This window comes from Oncorhynchus kisutch, linkage group LG26, assembly GCF_002021735.2.
Source record: "Oncorhynchus kisutch isolate 150728-3 linkage group LG26, Okis_V2, whole genome shotgun sequence".
Lineage (NCBI taxonomy): Eukaryota > Metazoa > Chordata > Actinopteri > Salmoniformes > Salmonidae > Oncorhynchus > Oncorhynchus kisutch.
In genome coordinates this window covers 12,504,054-12,525,993 of record NC_034199.2, presented here as the reverse complement: position 1 = coordinate 12,525,993, position 21,940 = coordinate 12,504,054, and the positions used below count along the sequence as shown (strand labels likewise).

The window sequence follows — 21,940 nt, the reverse complement described above, 5'->3', positions numbered from 1 at the left end:
TTGGCAGCAGAGAACTGGAAGGCATGGCAGCCAAAGGAAGTGTTGGCTTTGGGGATGACCAGTGAAATATATCTGCTGGAGCGCGTGCTACCTGTGGGTGTTGTTATGGTGACCAGTGAGCTGAGATAAGGCTGGGCATTACCTAGCATAAACTTATAGATGACCTAGAGCCAGTGGGTTTGGCCAGCCAACGAGAGTGTACAGGTCGCAGTGGTGGGTAGTATAGGGGCTTTAGTAACAAAACAGATGCCACTGTGATAGACTACATCCAGTTTGTTGAGGAGGGTGTTGGAGGCTATTTTGTAAATAATATCGCCCGAAGTCAAGGATCGGTAGGATGGTCAGTTTTACGAGGGTATGAGTGAAGGAGGCTTTGTTTGCGAAATAGGAAGCCGATTCTAGATTTAATTTTGGATAGGAGATGCTTAATGTGAGTCTGGAAGGAGAGTTTACAGTCTAACCAGACACCTAGGTATTTGTAGTTGTCCACATATTCTAAGTCAGAGCCGTCCAGAGTAGTGATGCTAGTCGGGCGGGAGGGTGCTGGCAGCAATCGGTTGAAGAGCATGCATTTAGTTTTACTTGCATTTAAAAGCAGTTGGAGGCCTCGGAAGGAGTGTTGTATGGCATTGAAGCTCGTTTGGAGGTTTGGGTTAGGGTGTCCAAAGAAGGGCCAGATGTATACAGAATGGTGTCATCTGTGTAGAGGTGGATCAGATAATCACCAGCAGCAAGAGCGACATCATTGATATATACAGAGAAAAGAGTCGGCCCGAGAATTGAACCCTGTGGCACCCCCATAGAGACTGCCAGAGGTCCGGCCAACAGGCCCTCCCATTTGACACACTGACGGAGAAGTAGTTGGTGAACCAGGCGAGGCAGTCACTTGAGATGCCAAGGCTATTGAGTCTGACGATAAGAGTGCGGTGATTGACAGAGTCGAAAGCCTTGGCCAGGTCGATGAAGACGGCTGCACAGTACTGGCTTTCATCAATGACGGTTATGATATCGTTTAGGACCTTGAGCGTGGCTGAGGTGCACCCATGACCAGCTCGGAAACCAGATTGCATAGTGGAGAAGGTCCGGTGGGATTAGAAGTGGTCTGTGATCGGTTTGTTAACTTGACTTTCAAAGATTTTAGAAAGGCTGGGCAGGATGGATATAGGTCTATGACAGTTTGGCTCTAGAGTGTCACCCCCTTTGAAGAGGGGGATGACCGCGGCAGCTTTCTAATCTTTGGGGATCTCAGACGATATGAAAGAGAGATTGAACAGGCTAGTAATAGGGGTTGCAACAATTTTGGCAGATCATTTTAGAAAGAGAGGGTCCAGATTGTCTAGCCCAGCTGATTTGTAGGGGTCCATATTTTTTAGCTCTTTCAGATCAGCTGTCTGGATTTGGGTGAAGGAGAAGCGGGGGTGCTTGGGCAAGTTGCTACAGGGGGTGCTGAGATTGGCCGGGGTAGGGGTAGCCAAGTGGAAAGCATGGCCAGCCGTAGAAAAATGCTTATTGAAATGATCAATTATCGTAGATTTATCGATGGTGACAATGTTTCCTATCCTCAGTGCAGTGGGCAGCTGGGAGGAGGTGCTCTTATTCTCCATGGAATTTAGTGTCCCAAAACCTTTGGGAATTAGTCCTACAGGATGCAAATTTGTGTTTGAAAAAGCTAGCCTTAGCTTTCCTAACTGACTGAGTATATTGGTTCCTGACTTCCCTAAAAAGTTACATATCGCGGGGGTTATTCAATGCTAATGCAGACCACCACAGGCAGTCAAGTCTGGGGTGAACCAAGGGCTATATCTGTTCTTAGTTCTACATTTTTTAAATGGGGAATACTTATTTAAGATGGAGAAGAAAGCCCTTTTAAAGAGCAACCAGGCATCCTCTACTAACGGGATGAGGTCAATATCCTTCCGGGATAACCGGGCCAGGTCGATTAGAAATGCCTGCTCGTGTTTTAGGGAGCGTTTGACAGTGATGAGGGGTGGTCGTTTCACTGTAGACCCATTACGCGTGCAGGCAATGAGGCAATGATCGCTGAGATCCAGGTTGAAGACAGCAGAGGTGTATTTAGAGGGCAAGTTGGTCAGGATGATATCTAAGAGAGTGCCCATGGTTATGGATTTGGGGTTGTACCTGGTAGGTTCCTTGATAATTTGTGAGAGATTGAGGGCATCTAGTTTAGATTGTAGGGCGGCCGGAGTGTTAAGCATGTCTCAGTAGATTGCAACTCTGCCCCCTTTGGCAGTTCTATCTTATCGGCAAATGTTATAGTTAGGGATGGACATTTCAGGATTTTTGGTGGCCTTCCTAAGCCAGGACTCAGACATGGCTAGGACATTCGGGTTGGCAGAGTGTGCTAAAGCAGTGAATAAAACAAATTTAGGGAGGAGGCTTCTAATGTTAACATGCATGAAACCAAGACTTTTACAGTTACAGAAGTTAACAAATGAGAGCGTCTGGGGAATGGGAGTGAAGCTACCATAATACATTTTAATGACAAAGCAAAAGCAGGTTAATCGACATTTTTGCTCTTTATTGAAAAGAAAAAACTGAAATATTACATTTACATACATAAGTATTCAGATGCTTTACTCAGTACTTTGTTGAAGCACCTTTGGCAGCAATTACAGCATCAACTCTGCTTCGATATGACTCTAAAAGCTTGGCACACCTGTATTTGGGGAGTTTATCCCATTCTTCTATTTTCAGGTCTCTCCAGAGATGTTGGATCGTGTTTAAGTCCGGGCTCTGGCTGGGCCACTCAAGGACATTCAGAGATTTGTCCCTTAAAAGCCACTCCTGCGTTGTCTTGGCTGTGTGCTTAGGGTCATTGTCCTGCTAGAAGGTGAATATTCTCCCCAGTCTGAGGTCCAGAGTGCTCTGGAGCAGGTTGCCATCAAGGATCTCTCTGTACTTTCCTCCGTTCATCTTTGCCTTGATCCTGACTAGTCTAAGAGTCCCTGCTGCTGAAAAACATCCCCACAGCATGATGCTGCCACCACCCTGCTTCACCGTAGGGATGGAGCCAGGTTTCCTCCAGATGTGATGCTTGGCATTCAGGCCAAAGAGTTTAATCTTGGTTTCATCAGACAAAATAATCTTGTTTGTAATGGTCTGAGAGGCTTTATGTGCCTAGCAGGCTGTCATGTGCCTTTTACTGAGGAGTAGCTTCTGTCTGGCCACTCTACCATAAAGGCCTGATTGGTGGAGTTCTGCTGAGATGGTTGTCCTTCTGGAGGTCTCTCCCATCTCCACAGAGGAATTCTAGAGTTGTCAGAGTGACCATTGGGTTCTTGGTCACCTCCCTGACCAAGGTCCTTCTCCCCCAATTGCTCAGTTTGGCTGGGTGGACAGTTCTAGGAAGAGTCTTGGTGGTTCCAAACTTCTTCCATTTAAGAATGATGGAGGCCACTTTGTTCTTGGGGACCTTCAGTGCTGCAGAAATATTTTGGTACTCTTCCCCGAAACTGTGCCTCTACACAATCCTGTCTCGGAGCTCTACGGGCAATTCCTTCGACCTCATGGCTTGGTTTATGATTGGACATGAACTGTCAACTGTGGGACCTTGGTGGACAATCAAGTTGTAGAAACATCTAAAGGATGATTAATGGAAACAGGATGTGCCTGAGCTCAATTTCGAGTTTCATAGCAAAGCATCTGAATACTTATGTAAATAACATATTTCTGTTATTTATTTTGAATACATTTGCAAAACAATTTTTTTTAAACGAATTAATCCATTTTAGAATAAGGCTGTAACATAACAAAATGTGGAAAAAAATCAAGGGGCCTGAATACTTTCCAAAGGCACTGTGTACTATATAGCTTTCAGCAACTACTGGACTAGAATATAATGAAAGAATATCCAATATTTATGACGATGATGCCTCTGAATATGAGTCTGATATATGAATGCAGTGAATACAGCAAAGCCATGTGGGCAATACATGAAGACATATCCCTCTGGGCAGAAACTGGCTGAATCAATGTTGTTTCCACGACATTTCAACAAGACAATTCAATGTGATGACATTGAATCAATGTGGAAAACTGATTGGATTTGCAAAAAGTCATTATCGTAAGGGAATTTAGACTTTTTTTCACCTGACTTTTAACCTAAATCCAATGGCGTGGTGAAAGGTTTTGTTGATTTCACGTTGAATTCACCCTAGTTGACAACTCAACCAAATGTAAATCAAAACTAGACGTTGTGTGCCTCGTGGGATGTCACATAAAATAAGTTGTCATCTTCATGAATTCTTTGTATGTATCTTTTAAATCTTTATATCTCATCTTTTTGTTGTGGATTTTTAACACGGGGCATTTTCTGCACGTAAATTACATTTCTGTAAACAACAGGCAAGGAAGTAAATCTGATCTAAATCAAATTGCTGATGAAGTGTGAGGTCTGATTGGATAATGAGCACATCAACATTTTGTGCACAGAGAATAGAGTCAGGAATATCGTATAGTGCTGTAAGCAGAGATTACTGTACTCATCATTCCACATGGCTCAAAACAACCTAAAGAGCATTCAAATGTTGGATCCTGACCTAAACCTCCATCTGCATGTTAAGAAGGTTGTCCAGTCCTGCTTTTATCATCTAAAAAATATAGGTAAAGTCAAGTCTTTTATTTCAGTCACTGATCTAGAGAAAGTTATACATTATTTTATTTCCCCACACCTAAATGACTGAAATTGGTACGCATTACGCACAGGAACAGAACAGAACAGCCTCGTCCACCAGTCGTCCTCCTGTCAGTCATCACACCAGTCAATGCAGTCTATGAAGAGGATTGTATTTTGGGGGTTATATAAAAAGCTGCTTTACTGTCAACAGCAAATGGATAATGAAAACAAATCTCTTCGGAAGTGATTAGAGCAGCAGAGATGCCGGAAGTGCATCAAAATTCTATTTTTAATTTCATCTGGACTAGTTTTAAAAATGTTAATTGCATCCTTCCTTCCAGAAGCACTCAGAGACATGCTAAAATGAGGTTGACATCAGAGGCCTGTGCAGTTGCTGGATATGCTCTTAGGAAGCCCATCATCCAGTGCCGTTTCGAGGCATAAGCAACATAAGCAGCTTAAGACCACTATGAAGTCAGTCTGGGTCTAAACTTACTGTTAGTTTGGATAGTAGAATAGGCTACACAACGCGCAATTTCGAGATTTGGTAGTGCATGAGCAGCCTTCCTTTTGTTATGTCAGTCACTGAAAGTCATGTAATTAACCCATGTCAGCTAACATTTAATAGATTGCTAGGTAGGTTAGTCTAGCCAGCTATCTACACCTTGTAGTAATCATGGCCGAATTGGGGCCCTGACCTCATATGAACATGGCATAAGTCATAGCAAAATGTGATGAACTGCAGGAAATCTGCTTTAAAACTGCAAAGTTGTCTCTCTGTCCCATAGGGGGAAAAAAGAGTAGAATTGCAGAAAATCTGCTTTAAAACTGCAACATTTCAAATCAAATTACAATCAAATTGTATTGGTGACATACACATATTTAGCAGATGTTATTGTGGGTGTAGAGAAACAGTGCAGTAGTATCTAAAAAAGATTTACAACCATTCAAACAAATCTAAAAGTAAAATAACGGAATTAAGAAATATATAAATATTCGATTGAGCAATGTCAGAGTGGCATTGACTAAAATACAGTAGAATAGAATACAGTATACACATACGAGATGAGTAAAGCGGTATGTAAACATTATTTAAACATTATTAAAGTGACTAGTGTTCCATTATTAAGGTGGCCAGTGATTCCAAGTCTATGTATACAGGGCAGCAGCCTCTAAGGTGCAGGGTTACGTAACCGGGTTAGCGATGGCTATTTACCAGTCTGATGGTCTTAAGTTAGAAGCTGTTTTTCAGTCTCTCTGTCCCAGCTTTGATGCTGTCAGCGATTGGGTGCAGAGATGTAGCGGAGTCAGGCGCAGGACACAGGTTTTGAGCAACACAACTGAGTTTACTCAAAAAGTCAAGCAAAATTCCAAATAGGAACATACATACACACTAGCACAATCAACAGCCACTAAAGACACCAACAATCACGGAGAGAACAGACATTTAGACAAAACAAAACGAAACTGAAACATGGATCGGTGGTGACTAGAAAGCCGGTGACGTCGACCGCCGAACACCACCCGAACAAGGAGAAGGGCCGACTTCGGCGGAATTCGTGACAGATGCACCTGTACTGACCTCGCCTTCTGGATGTTAACGGTGTGAACAGTCTGCGGCTCGGTGGTTTTCTGTACGGCTGAAGGCCAAAATGTCTAGAATTGCAGGATATTATATTTAAAGCTGTAAAAGTTTCTCGCCACTCCTCTAAAATGTTTTGCCCGTGAGGTGGCGGGGATCCCCAACCAAATCTCACTTAGGGCCCCAAAAAAGCTAGAAATGGCCATTCCATCACCCACCAATGCAGCCAACCAAAATACTTTAACAGTTATGTGCAGTGCAAGATATGTTAACTTTGTCCACAGGCAAATGTCGAATATAGTTTTATTCCTGGTTACAGACACCCTTGGCCTAAAGTGCACTCGAAGGGATGGATGACTGTCTATAACCACTGGAATCAAACTGGTTGAATCAACGTTGTTTTAGTGTAATTTGTTGACGTATTGTGACGTGGAATCTACATGGAAAATACATTGTCATCAAAAAGTCATCAAACGTAAAAATAAAATAAAAAACCTGTTTGGAAAACGTCATCAACAAAAACTTTTGTTTGAGGGTGGAATTTCAACCACAGGATTATGTCATCATTGTAACCTCTTTTCAACATAGACAAACCCGGTATAAAATATGTTGAATTTGTACCTTTTAAACTAAGTCAGATTTTCAACCTTATTCCCACTATTTGAAAAAAATATATATAGGCTGGGCAGCACCTCCTATGGAGTGTTGCTCTATCTACAGCTATTCAGTTGTTCTCCCACCAAAGGTTTCAACCAAGCCCTGCTTAGCGTTTATATTTGTCACTGTGTACGGTTACAGGCACACAATAAAGAGATTATTGTGGATAGTCAGATTAATGTAATATTTAGATTCAAATGGTTACATGCTTTACAAAAAGATCAATGTCCCTAATAATCCTGTTTACACGAACACATCTGAAATCAGGCTACCTGATGGCAATCCCATAAATGCAGAAAATCGCTAATCAGAATAAACTCTCTTCTACACCACTATTTTTGGGAAAGATATTTGATTCTGAGTTCAGACATACAAGTTTGTATGTGAAAACTGCTTATAAGACACATAGATTCAGTTGTTCCGAACTCACTTCGCTTGCGCTAAAGAGGGAGGCCCGCTCGGCTGGTGCTAGCACATCCACAGATCAAATACACCGCTGGAATGCCGATTAGGTGTCCTAATAATTTGAGATTTTGCAGAAAAACAGATGTTTTAAGGTGTTTACATGACTATTGTGTAATCTGCCTACTGCCAAAATCAGTATAATATCTAATTATTACTGTGCATGTAAACGTACTCACTGACTACTACCAATGTGTTATCTTGAGAGTGATTATTGAGAGATGTCTTAAGACCTACATTTATTCGAAGTCATTCCAGAGGGTAGGTATAACAGTGCAAATGAAATGTAACCATACTATATAAATCAAATTTCATCAATGAGACTATTTAGGCCTATATAGTATAGCATTTACAAAGTCATCAACAGCTTCCATTTCAATTCAACCCAGGGTTCAACTAAAAATAGACAATACATAAATGTATAGGCCTAAGGTTTCAAGCTTTGGTTGAATTAAAATGTTAGTCATTAATATGTTGGATTCACGTCTCCATCTCAACCAAAAATCTAAGTTAAAGAATAGGACTAAATCAAATCAAAGTGCAATTCATTTGATTTGATTTGATTAGATTGAGTGATATTCTTTAACTTAGATGTTTGGTTGAGATGGAGACATGTGCCACTGACTTAGTCTGGCTTTAATTCCAGTTTGCCTACAAATGAATAAATGATATGTTGGATGTACGTCTCCATCTCAACAAACAATCAAAGTAAAGAACAAGACTAAATCAAATCAAATCAAACATTAAATGCACTTTACATTAAGGTTGATTTGATTTAGTCCTATTCTTTACTTTGATTCTTGGTTCAGATGGAGGCATGAATCCAACATATCAATTATTCATTTGTAGACAAACTGGAATTAAAGCCAGACTAAGTCAGTGGCACAGATATATCTCCTTCAAATGTTGATATTTGGTTGCATTGACAACCAAACACAATTCAATATCCCTTTGGCAATAGAGTAAATAACATATTAACTTGTTAACATAATGTGTTATCTGTCAACAAGTTAATCGGCTATTTACTGTATTGCAAAAGTGGCCATGGATGTGTTACAAAGGTAATATTGGATTGTGTTTGTTTGACAACGCAATCAATTAACAACATTTAAAAGATATTTAATTATATGTTGGATTCCAACTAAACCAAAAATAAAAGTGAAAGAATAGGATTAAGCCAGTGGCTAAGATGAAACCTTCCAAGTATTAGATATCCTTTAAATGTTGATATTTTGTTAAGCTGTCAACCAAACACAATTCAATTTTTTTTTTTTTTAATACAATAAATAGCCTATCTTACAAACTAATGTAACCATATTTATTCAACCTTAAAATAAATAACACATCCATGGCCACATTTTGAGGTTAGCCTACAGTAACTATAAATGTTTTCTTGTGTAATCATAGAAAGTGTGCATGTTCAAGATAGCATGTTAACAAAACAAAGGAGCTGATTGTGGACTTCAGGAAACAGCAGAGGGAGCACGCTCCTATCCACATGGACGGGACCGCAGTGGAGAAGGTGGAAAGCTTCAAGTTCCTTGGCGTACCCATCACTGACAATCTGAAATGGTCCACCCACACAGACAGTGTGGAGAAGAAGGCATAACAGCGCCTCTTCAACCTCAGGAGGCTGAAGAAAATTGGCTTGGCACCTAAAACCCTCAAAAACTTTTACAGATGCTCAATTGAGAGCATCCTGTCAGGCTGTATCACCGCCTGGTACTGCACCTGCACCGCCCGCAACCACGGAGCTCTCCAGAGGGTGGCGCGGTCTGCCCAACGCATCACCAGGGACAAACTACCTGCCCTCCAGGACAGCTACAGCACCAAATGTCCCAGGAAGGCCAAAAGATCATCAAGGACATCAACCACCCGAGCCACTGCCTGTTCACCCCGCTATCATCCAGAAGGTGAGGTCAGTACAGGTGCATCAAAGCTGGGCCCGAGAGGTTGAAAAACAGCTTCTGTCTCAAGGCCGTCCGACTGTTAAATAGCCATCACTAGACAGCTTACACCCAGTTACGTAACCCTGTACCTTGGAGGCTGCTGCCCCATATACATAGACTTGAAATCACTGGCCACTTAAATAATGGAACACTAGTTACTCTAATAATGTTTACATGTTTTTGCTTTACTCATCTCACATGTATATACTGTATTCTATTCTATTGCATTTTAGTCTATGCCACTTTATATATATATATATATATATATATATATATATATATATATATATATATATATATATATATATATACCTTAATTCCATTATTTTACTTTTAGGTTGTGTGTATTGTTGTGAATTTTTAGATATTACTGCACTGTTGGAGCTAGAAACACAACCAATTCGCTACACCCGCAATAACATCTGCTAAACATGTGTAAACATGTGTATGTGACAAATACAATTTGATTTGATTCGATGCAAAGGTTGCAGGTCTGAGGAGATATTCACAATTGTTATAATAATCTGCACAGAATCTTGTACAGCATTGATCACTTGCACTATGTCCTTTTAATGTGATCTCAACTGCAATCTAGGTCATTTGGTTGTGCTATTAGATAAGCACAGTGATAACACATTAAGTTGTATAAATACAAATATCTGACATTGTATTCCCATTTGAACTTTGTTGCAATGTAAATGGTTGAAAGCACAGTGATAACACATTTAGATGACAACTAAACCAAAAATCTGACATTGTTTTTCCATTGGAATTTGGTTGAGCTTTCATATGGTTGAATGCATAGTGATAACACACTGGGAAATCAAAAAACTTCTGTCTGTCTTTTTGAGTCGGTGAAGGTTGAAATCTCATTAATCAACGTCTCAACCAAATATTACCCACTTTTCCACGTTGAAATGACATGGTTTGCCCAATGGGTTGTCTCTATAGGTGGGACAACATATTTGTTACAAATGGCAGCCTATTCCGTAGTGCACTACTTTTGACGGGAGCCCTATGAGCCCTGGTCAAAAGTAGTTTACTGAAAGGAATAGGCTGCCATTGGAACGCATACAATTTGTCTGATCACTTATCTCATTTGTATTAAGAAGGCTCTCTCTGATCTTTAGCAGGGCACTTGGCAGGCACCCTGAGACGAACCCCTAGCATCAGGCTTATGAGGTCATAGGTTGCACTCATGAGTCTGTGATTCAGTGAATGTCAGTGTAAACATACTGTACAATCTATTTCCCTGAGTTCATATACTGTATAATCTCAGCGCATGAGGTCACCACTGGTTTTTACCAAATGTAAAATTAAATGGCATCTGCCATAGGAGAAGCAATTACAACTATGTGTACAGGCCTGCAATGCTAAGCTACACTCTTCACTGAAAATGGTAGCCTGTTGTTGAGAGTCAGCTTTTTTCTACAGATTCACAAATGTATTCATTAGAAATATGTTTATATTAATATTTTAGAACCCGGTGGTATAATTTGTCCTTGTGCAAGGAATTTACTCTTAGAAGAAAATAAAGAACTCTGTTATATTCTATTCGAGATTACATGAGTATGGAAGCTCGTTCCTGCCACCCAATAAAATCTATGAGATAGTAAGTAAATTATGAGATGATAAATCATAACTTTATTTGGTAAACAGCTGAGGAATGGGACAGGATAAATCTAACCACTCTCAAATACATAGACGAAAGGACTCTCCTATACAGTACATTCAGAAAGTATTCAGAACCCTTCTCTTTTTCCACATTTTATTACATTACAGTTTTATTCTAAAATGGATTAAATACAAATGTTTCCTCAATCTACACACAATGCCCCACAATGATAAAGTGAAAACAGAAATACCTTATCTACATAAGTATTCAGACCATTTGCTATGAGACTCGAAATTAAGCTCAGGTGCATTCTGTTTCCATTGATCATAACTGAGATGTTTCTAAACTTGATTGGAGTCCACCTGTGGTAAATTGATAATTGATTGTCTATATAAGGTCCCATAGTTGACAGTGCATGTCCAAGCAAAAACCATGCCATGAGGTCAAAGGAATTGTAGCCTCCATCATTCTTAAATGGAAGAAGTTTGTAACCACCAAGACTCTTCCTAGAGCTGGCTGCCAATGGTCACTCTGACAGAGCTCCAAAGTTCCTCTGTGAAGATGGGAGAACCTTCCAGGTCAACCATAACTGCAGCACTCCACCAATCAGGCCTTTATGGTGGAGTAGCCAGACAGAAGCCACTCATCAGTAAAATGCACATGACAGCCCGCTTGGAGTTTGACAAAAAGCACATAAAGGTGTCACGTTTCTTCAAAATCGAACCCAGAAGCAGACCAGGACAAGGAGAGTAGGAAGAAGGTGAGTATTTATTTACAAGTGAATGTGAGTGGGTAGATACATCCAGGTGGCGTAGCGGGCAGCGGTGGTGAGTTGATGGGAGTAAATAGGTGGATCCAATGGGGAAGCGGAATCCTCCGATGACCAGGCGGGAATGGGGTAAATGATCCGGGTGAGTAACTGAAGACAGAACAAACGGAGGTAAGTTGAAGGCAAGTAAGACGTACAAAACAACAAAACAAATTCTATCCAACTTGAGGCTGATACTATGGCACAACATACTGTTCATGGTTAACGATCCGGCAGGGAATGGATGTCAGGTCAGAGCTTTTGAAGGGGAGAGGTGATGATCAGGACAGGTGTGCAGATTACTGATGGGATACAGGTGCAGGTGAACATCGATCTCCCAACAAGCTAATCTGCCCGGCAACCAGACAGGGTGCGTTCCAGGACACCGGAAACACACTCCAGGACAGAAACACAGGCAAACACAGACTCAGGAAGCGGGGTTCGTGACAAAAGGACTCTCAGACTATGAGAAACAAGATTCTCTGGTCCGATGAAACTAAGATTGAAATCTTTGGCCTGAATGCCAAGTGTCAAGTCTGGAGGAAACGAGGCACCACTCATCACCTGGCCAATACCATCCCTACAGTGAAGAATGGTGGTGGCAGCATCATGCTATGGGGATGTTTTTCAGAGGCAGTGACTGGGAGACTAGTCAGGATCGAGGAAAAGATGAACAGAGAAAAGTACATAGAAATCCTTGATGAAAACCTTCTCCAGAGCGCTCTGGACCTCAGACTGGGGTGAATGTTCATCGTCCAACAGGAAGCACACAGCCAAGACAACGCATGAGTGGCTTCGGGTCAAGTCTCTGAATGTCCTTGAGTGGCGCAACCAGAGCCCGGACTTGAACCCGATCTAACATCTCTGGAGAGACCTGAAAATAGCTGTGCAGTGATGCAGAAACTCATGGGAGAAACTCCCCAAATACAGGTGTGCCAAACTTGTAGCGTCATACCCAAGAAAATTTGAGGTTGTAATCGCTGCCAAAGGTGCATCAACAAAGTACTGAGTAAAGGGTCTGAATACCTTTCGAAATGTGATATTTCAGGTTTTATTTTTAATACATTTACTAAAATGTTGAAAAAACTGTGTTTGCTTTGTCATTGTGGGGTAATGTGTGTAGATTGAGGAGGATGTTTTCCCCCATCCATTCTAGAATAAGGCCGTAACATAACAAAATGTGGAAAAGGTCAAGGGGTCTGAATTAGTCTGAATACTCTCCGAATGCCCTGTATGGATGCATGGACTGACCATTTATGAGATCAAAATGATAGTTTTAACCATGTTTTGAAGATATTCAGTGTTTGTTTACAATTACATTGTTTACAAACAATGGAGTTAAACAAGTTTATATTTTGGGTTCTGATGGGGTAAGACTGTTTGCTCATGAGGCATTTCTAAGTTAAATTCTTCAATAATAATTTAAAAGTCCAAAAATGGATGTACCAGTCCCTGATTTTCAAACAGGCACCAACTCACGTCAACAAAACTCTCCAACCCCTTATTAATATAGAACAATATCACCACAAACTAACTCTCTCTATCTCTCTCTCACACACACATATACACCCTATCTTACTACTTACTAGTACTTTCATATGACTAACTTACTTAGTACACACTTACAACTTACTATAATATTATGACTTACATATCTCCAAATAATGACTTATTATCTCAAAATAATGGCATACTATCTCATAATTATGACTCTCATAATAACAACTTACTATCTCATAATTATGACTTACTATCTCACAATAATGTCTTCCTCTCATAATTATGAATTACTATGTCATAATTTGTAGTTTTTTGCGTGGCAGGGACGAGCATCCATACATGAGTCTATAAAGCCTATTGAGGAGAAGATAAATATATCGAGTCACTGATGTTATTATTTTACATTTATGAGAAGCCTATAATAGAATGGGTGCTTAATGGAACGTCATTCAACGTTGTCAAAAATAAATCAAATTGCATTTCACATGAAATTACAAAAGTCATTCGTGAATTAGGTTGAAACTGTCTGATGTGTAAAAATAATATGGCATGTGTTATGCTAGGTATTAGCGTCATTGTAAATAATAATTTGTTCTTAACTGACTTGCCTAGTTAAATAAAGGTTAAATAAAAATAAAATAAAATATTTAAAAAACTGCAGTTGGTTGATCATAGCGGATATGACAATTATACCGGCTTCCCTGTTGATCTAATTAGTTCGATATCGCTGATTTTGATATCGTCTAGAAAATGACACTGTAGTACATTGAACGTGATACTTGTCAAATATCTAAATTACTTTCACCCTCAAATATTTGGATCTTAAAGATGAGTGCCCCACAAAGAAGATACCGTCTGCCTAATCAGTGTATTGCAATGGGAAAGAGTAGCTTCTTACCGTTGGCAGTAGCGCCTCCATTTGAGCGCCTTGGTCCTTAATGTCCATGTTCGATAGTCTAATTCCCGGAGTATGGAATGGTGGTGTTATTTTTACTATTCCCAGTGTTAGATCTGAAAAGTGCAGTACGGAAAACCACGAACTGGCACGCTATGGTCACATGTTTAGCAGAAGTCGTGAAGCCTTGGCAGATATCATTATTCCTCACATGAGCGCAGTTAATATTTTATCAATACACACAAACCATAAGCATCCTTCTTGCTTTGTGACGCCGCAGAATAGATTGTTGGGAGCACATTTATTATCGAGAGAGTTTCTCATAAATGTAGAATTTTGGTAGGCTACCGTATATCGCTGATGTTTATTACGATAAAAGTATCATTCTAAAAGACACCCGAGACAAACTTTACACAACTCATTGACTCAAACTGCATTAGAACAGAGAGCATATACATGGACGTAACTACATATAAGCACACCTGTCAAAAAATATATGTATATTATAATACATTTTAAAAAATTGTACACAATAAATAAAATAAATGATGGGTCAATATCTAAATGTTGCCCCTTGAGTTTATCAAAGCACAGAACGCTTATTATATTCTTGGTCTGACCATTCTAATCGCAACTGCCTTTTTGCGAACGAGTGGAATCATCAACAGGGGTTTGTTCGTTATGTTCTCCTGCATCCCCAGCACTTGACTTCCGGGTGTGCCCTTTTACCAGCACATTCACCACGCTCTCTTAAACGGCCAACCCGCCTTCTCGCGGCACAGACCGAGGGCCCGAGACGTGAAACGAACAAGCCTTCCCCGGCACGAAGTCGGCTCAAGTAGGCAAATAGAGACGCTGCTGGCAGAGTTTGCGAGATGCCGGACAAAAAGCCTTTTTAAAAACCACCCTGCGATTCCTGCCGCGTCTACAGATAACAACCAAAAACCTACTCTCGGAGAATGAGTGCACAAATGGTAAATAGTCGCTTTGTTATAGATTTAAAAAAAAATATATATATATATATGTCATGGAAAGGTGGCTGCTGGCAGAGACTTATATTGCAGTAACGTTGAAGGTCTCTGGCTAGCCTACTTAGCCAGCTAGAAGAATGGAGTAAGGAGCTGACATTAAACGGAGCCTACTTTTACATGAGCAAGAAATAGGCTACTAAGTTCTCATAATAACGTTGCTTTACAGAGAGTAGGCTACTGAGACAGACAGTGATGTGGCGCTCAGTGAGTGGTGAGGCTGAGGCAGGCTGCAATGCATGCAATTGAGCAGAGGAGACAGAGGGATGTTAGTACAGTCAGTATTGGAGGCTGCTGAGGGGAGGACGGCTTATAATAATGGCTGGAACGGAGTCAATGCAATGGCATCAAACATATGGAAACCATGTGTTTGATGTATTTGATACCATTCCACTGATTCTGCTCCAGCCATTATCAAGAGCCTGTCCTCCCCCAGTTAAGGTACCACCAACCTCCTGTGGTATAGTGGTTCCCAAACTTGCTGTCGGAGCCCCATGTGGGGTCCCCTGAGAAAATCTATAGTAATCTTATCAAACAAGTTCAATTTTTTATTTTATTAGATAAAGATATGTTTCATTATGAACATCTCCACATGGCCTATCTTCCCTATAGGCCTAGATTAAATGGCAAACAATATAGTTGTACAAATGTCATTTATATCGGTGGTTGTTTGTCTTATCTCGATCACCCACTGGAGTTTATAGTTCTCCCATTACCCACCTTTTTCTTACCACTACGTCACTGATATTAATACAGAATCATAAGTAATATTCTAATAATTCATGTGAATGTGATCATACGATCCTCTGTGTGCTCTATTGACGTCTTTCTGTGCAGAGCTTGATTAGTAATGCCTAGGAATACAAATGTGAACACTATGTCATTTTAGAAAAGAGATATCTATGTAAAAGAGTTGATGATTTTATGCAATTCATCATTACAATGGACTGAAGAGTCGCTGATGCTACATGTCAGTGCGAATTATTCAGCTTTCAGGGGTATAACATTAGATTTGTATGGCTATATGTGTTTGTACATCGACTGTGGTGAATGAAACTACAGCTGGGTTCATTTTTGGTTGTTTTTGCTGTTTACCAAATAGTATTTAAAAGTTTTTTTAAATTGTATAGAAATGCAGTAAATGAGCTTCAACTTCACCCAAAAAATACTATAAGAAACAGGGGCAATGTTTTGTCGTTTATTATCATAATTGATTCAAATTACACGGACAGAGGGAATCCGATCATAGATCAGCACTCCTACTCTGAGACCCCCTTTTATGAAGACAGGCCCTGAAGGTTACCAAGCTAGGACATCACATGACTCAGACTGGCCACACCCACTCACTACTGGGCCATGCTCCCTCCATCCAAATTCCGTGTCCAACTTGGCCATGGTTCAAAAGCCATGGCAGCAGCTCTCCCTTGGCTCTCAGCATCAACGAGCATCAAAGGGGAAGCCCACATTGCCCTCCCTTAGGTGTCACTGTGCTCCCAGTCTACGCAACACGTCATTTATTCTCTGTACCAATCCCATGTCCTCCTCAGAAAGAGCTTACCGTCCACCACAAATACCATCACTCCTTGCTTGGCACAATGCCTGCTGCTTGGCATGATATAACATATATCAATACAATCATTCAGTCAACTTGCGAAGTTGATGCTGTTTTGACTGATACACCTCAACCATTCTCATATTTGGGAAAGTACTTGATGCCCTCTGGTGTATATGAATGGAACAGCATCAATAAGATACACTGAGATAGTGTTGCGTAATTTAGACAAGAATATTGGTCAACAGTCATTGTGAACAGTGACACTTTATTTGAGAATGCCTAGCATAGCGAAATAGTCCTCATATAACTCAATTATGACTTGTGTTTGTATTGTCTAGCTAAAAATATACTGAATAAGTACACGATTGAACATGCAATGCATTGTGATAGCCACAAGGTAGCAGTGGTAAAGATGCAGTATGGAGGCCTACATGTCCTGAGTAACAGAGACGGTTTGTATAGTCCCTGCATCATTTTCTATGTAAGCGTATTAATGTAACAGACTATTTTACATCAAAACCAGTATCCAAAGGTTTCCCAAAGTTTTCCAGGGTAATACAATTGTGGATGTGCTTTGGATGTGCACTGTTTACTGTGGAGATAAAGAATGCTTTCTCCAAGTGATGAAAAGGGGTTATTAGCCTTTTCTGTGAACACTTGAATGGGGCCCTTGAATGGTGCCCTTGGCACACCTCACCATCAGTGACTTAAAATAATACCTGCCTAGTCTAGCCCCATAATAATCTTCATGATCTGTGAGTGTAACTTATTCTATATCTCTCTCTCTCTCTCTGAAATGGCACACTATTCCCTTTATATTGCACGGGGACTAACTTTGTGTTGCATATTGGGGGTTCAAGGTCAATGGGTTCCAGTGTCAACACTCCTCTAGGGGGGGTCCGTGGTCATGAAGGGAAAATACATCCAAAAATGACCTGATAATTTGGTCAATATACCCCAATCACAACTGAAATTCCAAAATGTTTCTATAAACTGTGTTCTTACTTATAGGGTTTTTTCTGCCATTGTACTCCTTGGACAGCCGGCGGGCTACCTAAGCGTTTTTCAGGCCACCTAAGTTCAAACAGTCTAAATAAAATAAAAAAACATTTAAATGTTTTTGGGGGAAAGATAAACTATGTAGAAAAGTAATAGAGCTATACATTTTGTAATAATATAATCTTTGAGAACTAACAGTCACCAAACAAATAAGCTAGACCATCAAGGAGAATTGAAAATTCTAAAAACAATGAATTTAGCAGTATTGATTTTGTTATCATGTTTGAGCAGGGATGGAATTTAAGAATTTTTGGCTCTGGCCAGCATGGCTAGTAGACTGCATGTTTTCTCAGCACTGGTCCATAATCTGTAACATGCAATATTTGAAATGACAAAGGATTTTGGGCACAGGCCAGCCGGGCTAGTAGACTGCAATTTTTAAGCTAGCGGGCTTTCCATCCCTGTGTTTGAGCATGAGAAATCAGTATTAGCCATGGAAAGGTGAGACTCCCATGAACATGTCACTTGTTTTGTTCTAGGATGCCCACAAGCCTTACAAGTCTCGTCTGAAGATAGCCTGGTACCAGTTGAAAGAATGTATAGAAGTACACAGTGCATTCAGAAAGTATTTACACCCCTTGACTTTTTCCACATTTTGTTGTGTTACAGCCTGAATTGTTGTGTTACAGCATGAGTTTTGTCACTGGCCTACCCACAATAAATACCCCATAATGTCAAAGTGAATAATATTTTTTCAAAATTAATAAAAAATGAAATGTCTTTAGTCAATAAGTAGTCAACCCCTTTGTTATGGCAAGTCTAAATAAGTTCAGGAGTAAAAATATGCTTAACAAGTCACCTAAGTTGCATGGACTCACTCTGTGTGCAATAATAGTGTTGAACATGATGTTTGAATGACTACCTCATTTCTGTCCTCCACACAAACTCAGCAAAAAAAGAAACGTTCTCTCACTGCCAACTGTGTTTATTTTCTGCAAACTTAACATGTGTAAATATTAACAAGATTCAACAACTGAGATATAAACTGAACAAGTTCCACAGACATGTGAATAACAGAAATGGAATAACGTGTCCCTGAACAAAGGGGGGGAGTCAAAATTAAAAGTAACAGTCAGTACCTGGTGTGGCCACCAGCTGCATTAAGTACTGCAGTGCATCTCCTCCTCATGGATTGCACCAGATTTGCCAGTTCTTGCTGTGAGATGTTACCCCACTCTTCCACCAAGGCACCTGCAAGTTCCCGGACATTTCTGTGGGGGAATGGCCCTAGCCCTCACCGTCCGATCCAACAGGTCACAGACGTGCTCAATGGGATTGAGATCCGGGCTATTCATAGGCCAAGGCAGAACACTGACATTCCTGTCTTGCAGGAAATCATGCAAGAGCAAGCAGTATGGCTGGTGGCATTGTCATGCTGGAGGGTCATGTCAGGATGAGCCTGCAGGAAGGGTACCACATGAGGGAGGAGGATGTCTTCCCTGTAACGCACAGCGTTGAGATTGCCTGCAATGACAACAAGCTCAGTCCGATGATGCTGAGACACACCGCCCCAGACCATGACGGACCCTTCACCTCCAAATCGATCCCGCTCCAGAGTACAGGCCTCGGTGTAACACTCATTCCTCCAACGATAAACGCAAATCCGACCATCACCCCTGATGAGACAAAACTACGACTCGTCAGTGAAGAGAACTTTTTGCCAGTCCTGTCTGGTCCAGTGATGGTGGGTTTGTGCCCATAGGTGACGTTGTTGCCGGTGATGTCTGGTGAGGACCTGCCTTACAACAGGCCTACAAACCCTCAGTCCAGCCTCTCTCAGCCTATTGCGGAAAGTCTGAGCACTGATGGAGGGGTTGTGCGTTCCTGGTGTAACTTGGACACTTGTTGTTGCCATCCTGTACCTGTCCCGCAGTTGTGATGTTCGGATGTACCGATCCTGTGCAGGTGTTGTTACACGTGGTCTGCCACTGCAAGGACTATCAGCTGTCCGTACTGTCTCCCTGTAGCGCTGTCTTTAGGCGTCTCACAGTACGGACATTGCAATTTATTGCCCTGACCACATCTGCAGTCCTCATGCCACCTAGCAGCATGCCTAAGGCACGTTCACGCAGATGAGCAGGGCCCCTGGGCATCTTTCTTTTGGTGTTTTTCAGAGTCAGTAGAAAGGCCTCTTTAGTGTCCTAAGTTTTCATAACTGTGACCTTAATTGCCTACCGTCTGTAAGCTGTTTGTGTCTTAACGACCATTCCGCTGGTGCATGTTCATTAATTGCTTATGGTTCATTGAACAAGCATGGGAAACATTGTTTAAACCCTTTACAATGAAGATCTGTGAAGTTAAATGGATTTTTACAAATTATCTTTGAAAGACAGGGTCCTGAAAAAGAGATCCTTCTTTTTTTGCTGAGTTTGCTCATGATCTGTAAGGTCCCTCAATCGAGCAGTGAATTTCAAACACAGAGTCAACCACAAAGACCAGGGAGGTTTTCCAATGTCTCGCAAAGAAGGGCACCTATTGGTAAATGGGTAAAAAAAGGAAACATTGAATATCCCTTTAAGCATGGTGAAGTTATTAATTACACTTAGGATGGGGTATCAATGCACCCAGTCACTACAAAGATAAAGGCGTCCTTCCTAACTCAGTTGCCGGAGAGGAAGGAAACCCATCAGGGATTTCACCATGATGCCAATTGTGACTTTAAAACAGTTACAGAGTTTAATCTCTGTGATAGGGGAAAATCGGTACCGTGTACCCACGGTGACTATTAAAACCTTCCCCAACCAGAAACAGCGCGAACCACTGCTTTTAATCATGGCAAGGCGACCGGAAACATGACCAAATACAAACAGTGTAGCTATTCCCTCCGCAAGGCAATCAAATAAGCTAAGCGTCAGTATAGAGACAAAGTAGAGTCGCAATTCAACGGCTCAGACACGGATTACAAAAAGAAAACCAGCCCCATCGTGGACACCGACGTCTTGCTCCCAGACAAACTTAATAACTACTTTGCTCGCTTTGAGGACAATGCAGTGCCACTGACACGGCCCACTACCAAAACCTGCGGGCTCCACTTCACCGCAGCCAACACGAGTAAAACATTTAAACGTGTTAACCCTCGCAAGGCTGCCGGCCTAGACAGCATCCATAGCCGCGTCCTCAGAGCATGCGCAGATCAGCTGGCTGGTGTGTTTACGGGACATATTCAATCAATCCCAGTCTGTTGTCCCCACATGCTTCAAGAGGGCCACCATTATTCCTGTACCCAAGAAGGCAAAGGTAACTGAGCTAAACGACTATCGCCCCGTAGCACTCACTTCCGTCATCATGAAGTGCTTTGAGAGACTAGTCAAGGATCATATCGCCTCCACCCTACCCTACCCTCCACCCTAGACCACTCCAATTTGCTTACCGGCCCAATAGGTCCACAGACGACGCAATCACACTGCCCTAACCCATCTTGACAAGAGGAATACATATGTAAGAATGCTGTTCATCGATTACAGCTCAGCATTTAACACCAAAGTACCCTCCAAACTCGTCATTAAGCTCGAGACCCTGGGTCTCGACCCCGACCTATGCAACTGGGTCCTGGACTTTCTGACGGGCCGCCCCCCAGGTTGTAAGGAAACAACATCTCCACCCCGATAATCCTCAACACTGGGGCCCCACAAGGGTGCATTCTTAGCCCTCTCCTGTACTCCCTGTTCACCCATGACTGTGTGGCCATGCATGCCTCCAACTCAATCATCAAGTTTGCAGACGACTACTACAGTGGTAGGCTTGATTACCACCAATGACGAGATGGCCTACAGGGAGGAGGTGAGGGCCCTCGGAGTGTAGTGTCAGGAAAATAACCTCACTCAATGTCAACCAAACAAAGGAGATGATCGTAGACATTGATGGGACAGTAGTGGAGAAGGTGGAATGTGGAGGCTGAAGAAATTTGAGGCTCAGGAGGCTGAAGAAATTTGTCTCGTCACCGAAAACACTCACAAACTTTTACAGATGCACAAACGAGAGCATCCTGTCAGGCTGTATCACCGCCTGGTACGGCAACTGCTCCGCCCACAACCGTAAGGCCTGTTCACCCCACTGCCATCCAGAATACGAGGACAGTACAGGTGCATCAACCCTGGGAACGAGAGACTGAAAAACAGCTTCTATCTCAAGGCCATCAGACAGTTAAACAGCCATCACTAACATTGAGTGGCTGCCGCCAACATACTGACTCAA

At 41.5% G+C, this 21,940-nt stretch overlaps 1 protein-coding gene across 1 annotated transcript in view; it reads right to left on the bottom strand.

Moving 5' to 3' along the window:
- LOC109870837 (sodium-driven chloride bicarbonate exchanger) overlaps nt 1–14,571 on the bottom strand; it is a 54,592-nt gene extending 40,021 nt beyond the window's left edge. Inside the window, exon 1 of the mRNA XM_031805898.1 lies at nt 14,108–14,571. Within this exon, the coding sequence (XP_031661758.1) occupies nt 14,108–14,155 (48 nt within the window). The 5' untranslated portion in view covers nt 14,156–14,571. The remainder of the gene's footprint in view (nt 1–14,107) is intronic.
- Nucleotides 14,572–21,940: the final 7,369 nt, after the last annotated feature.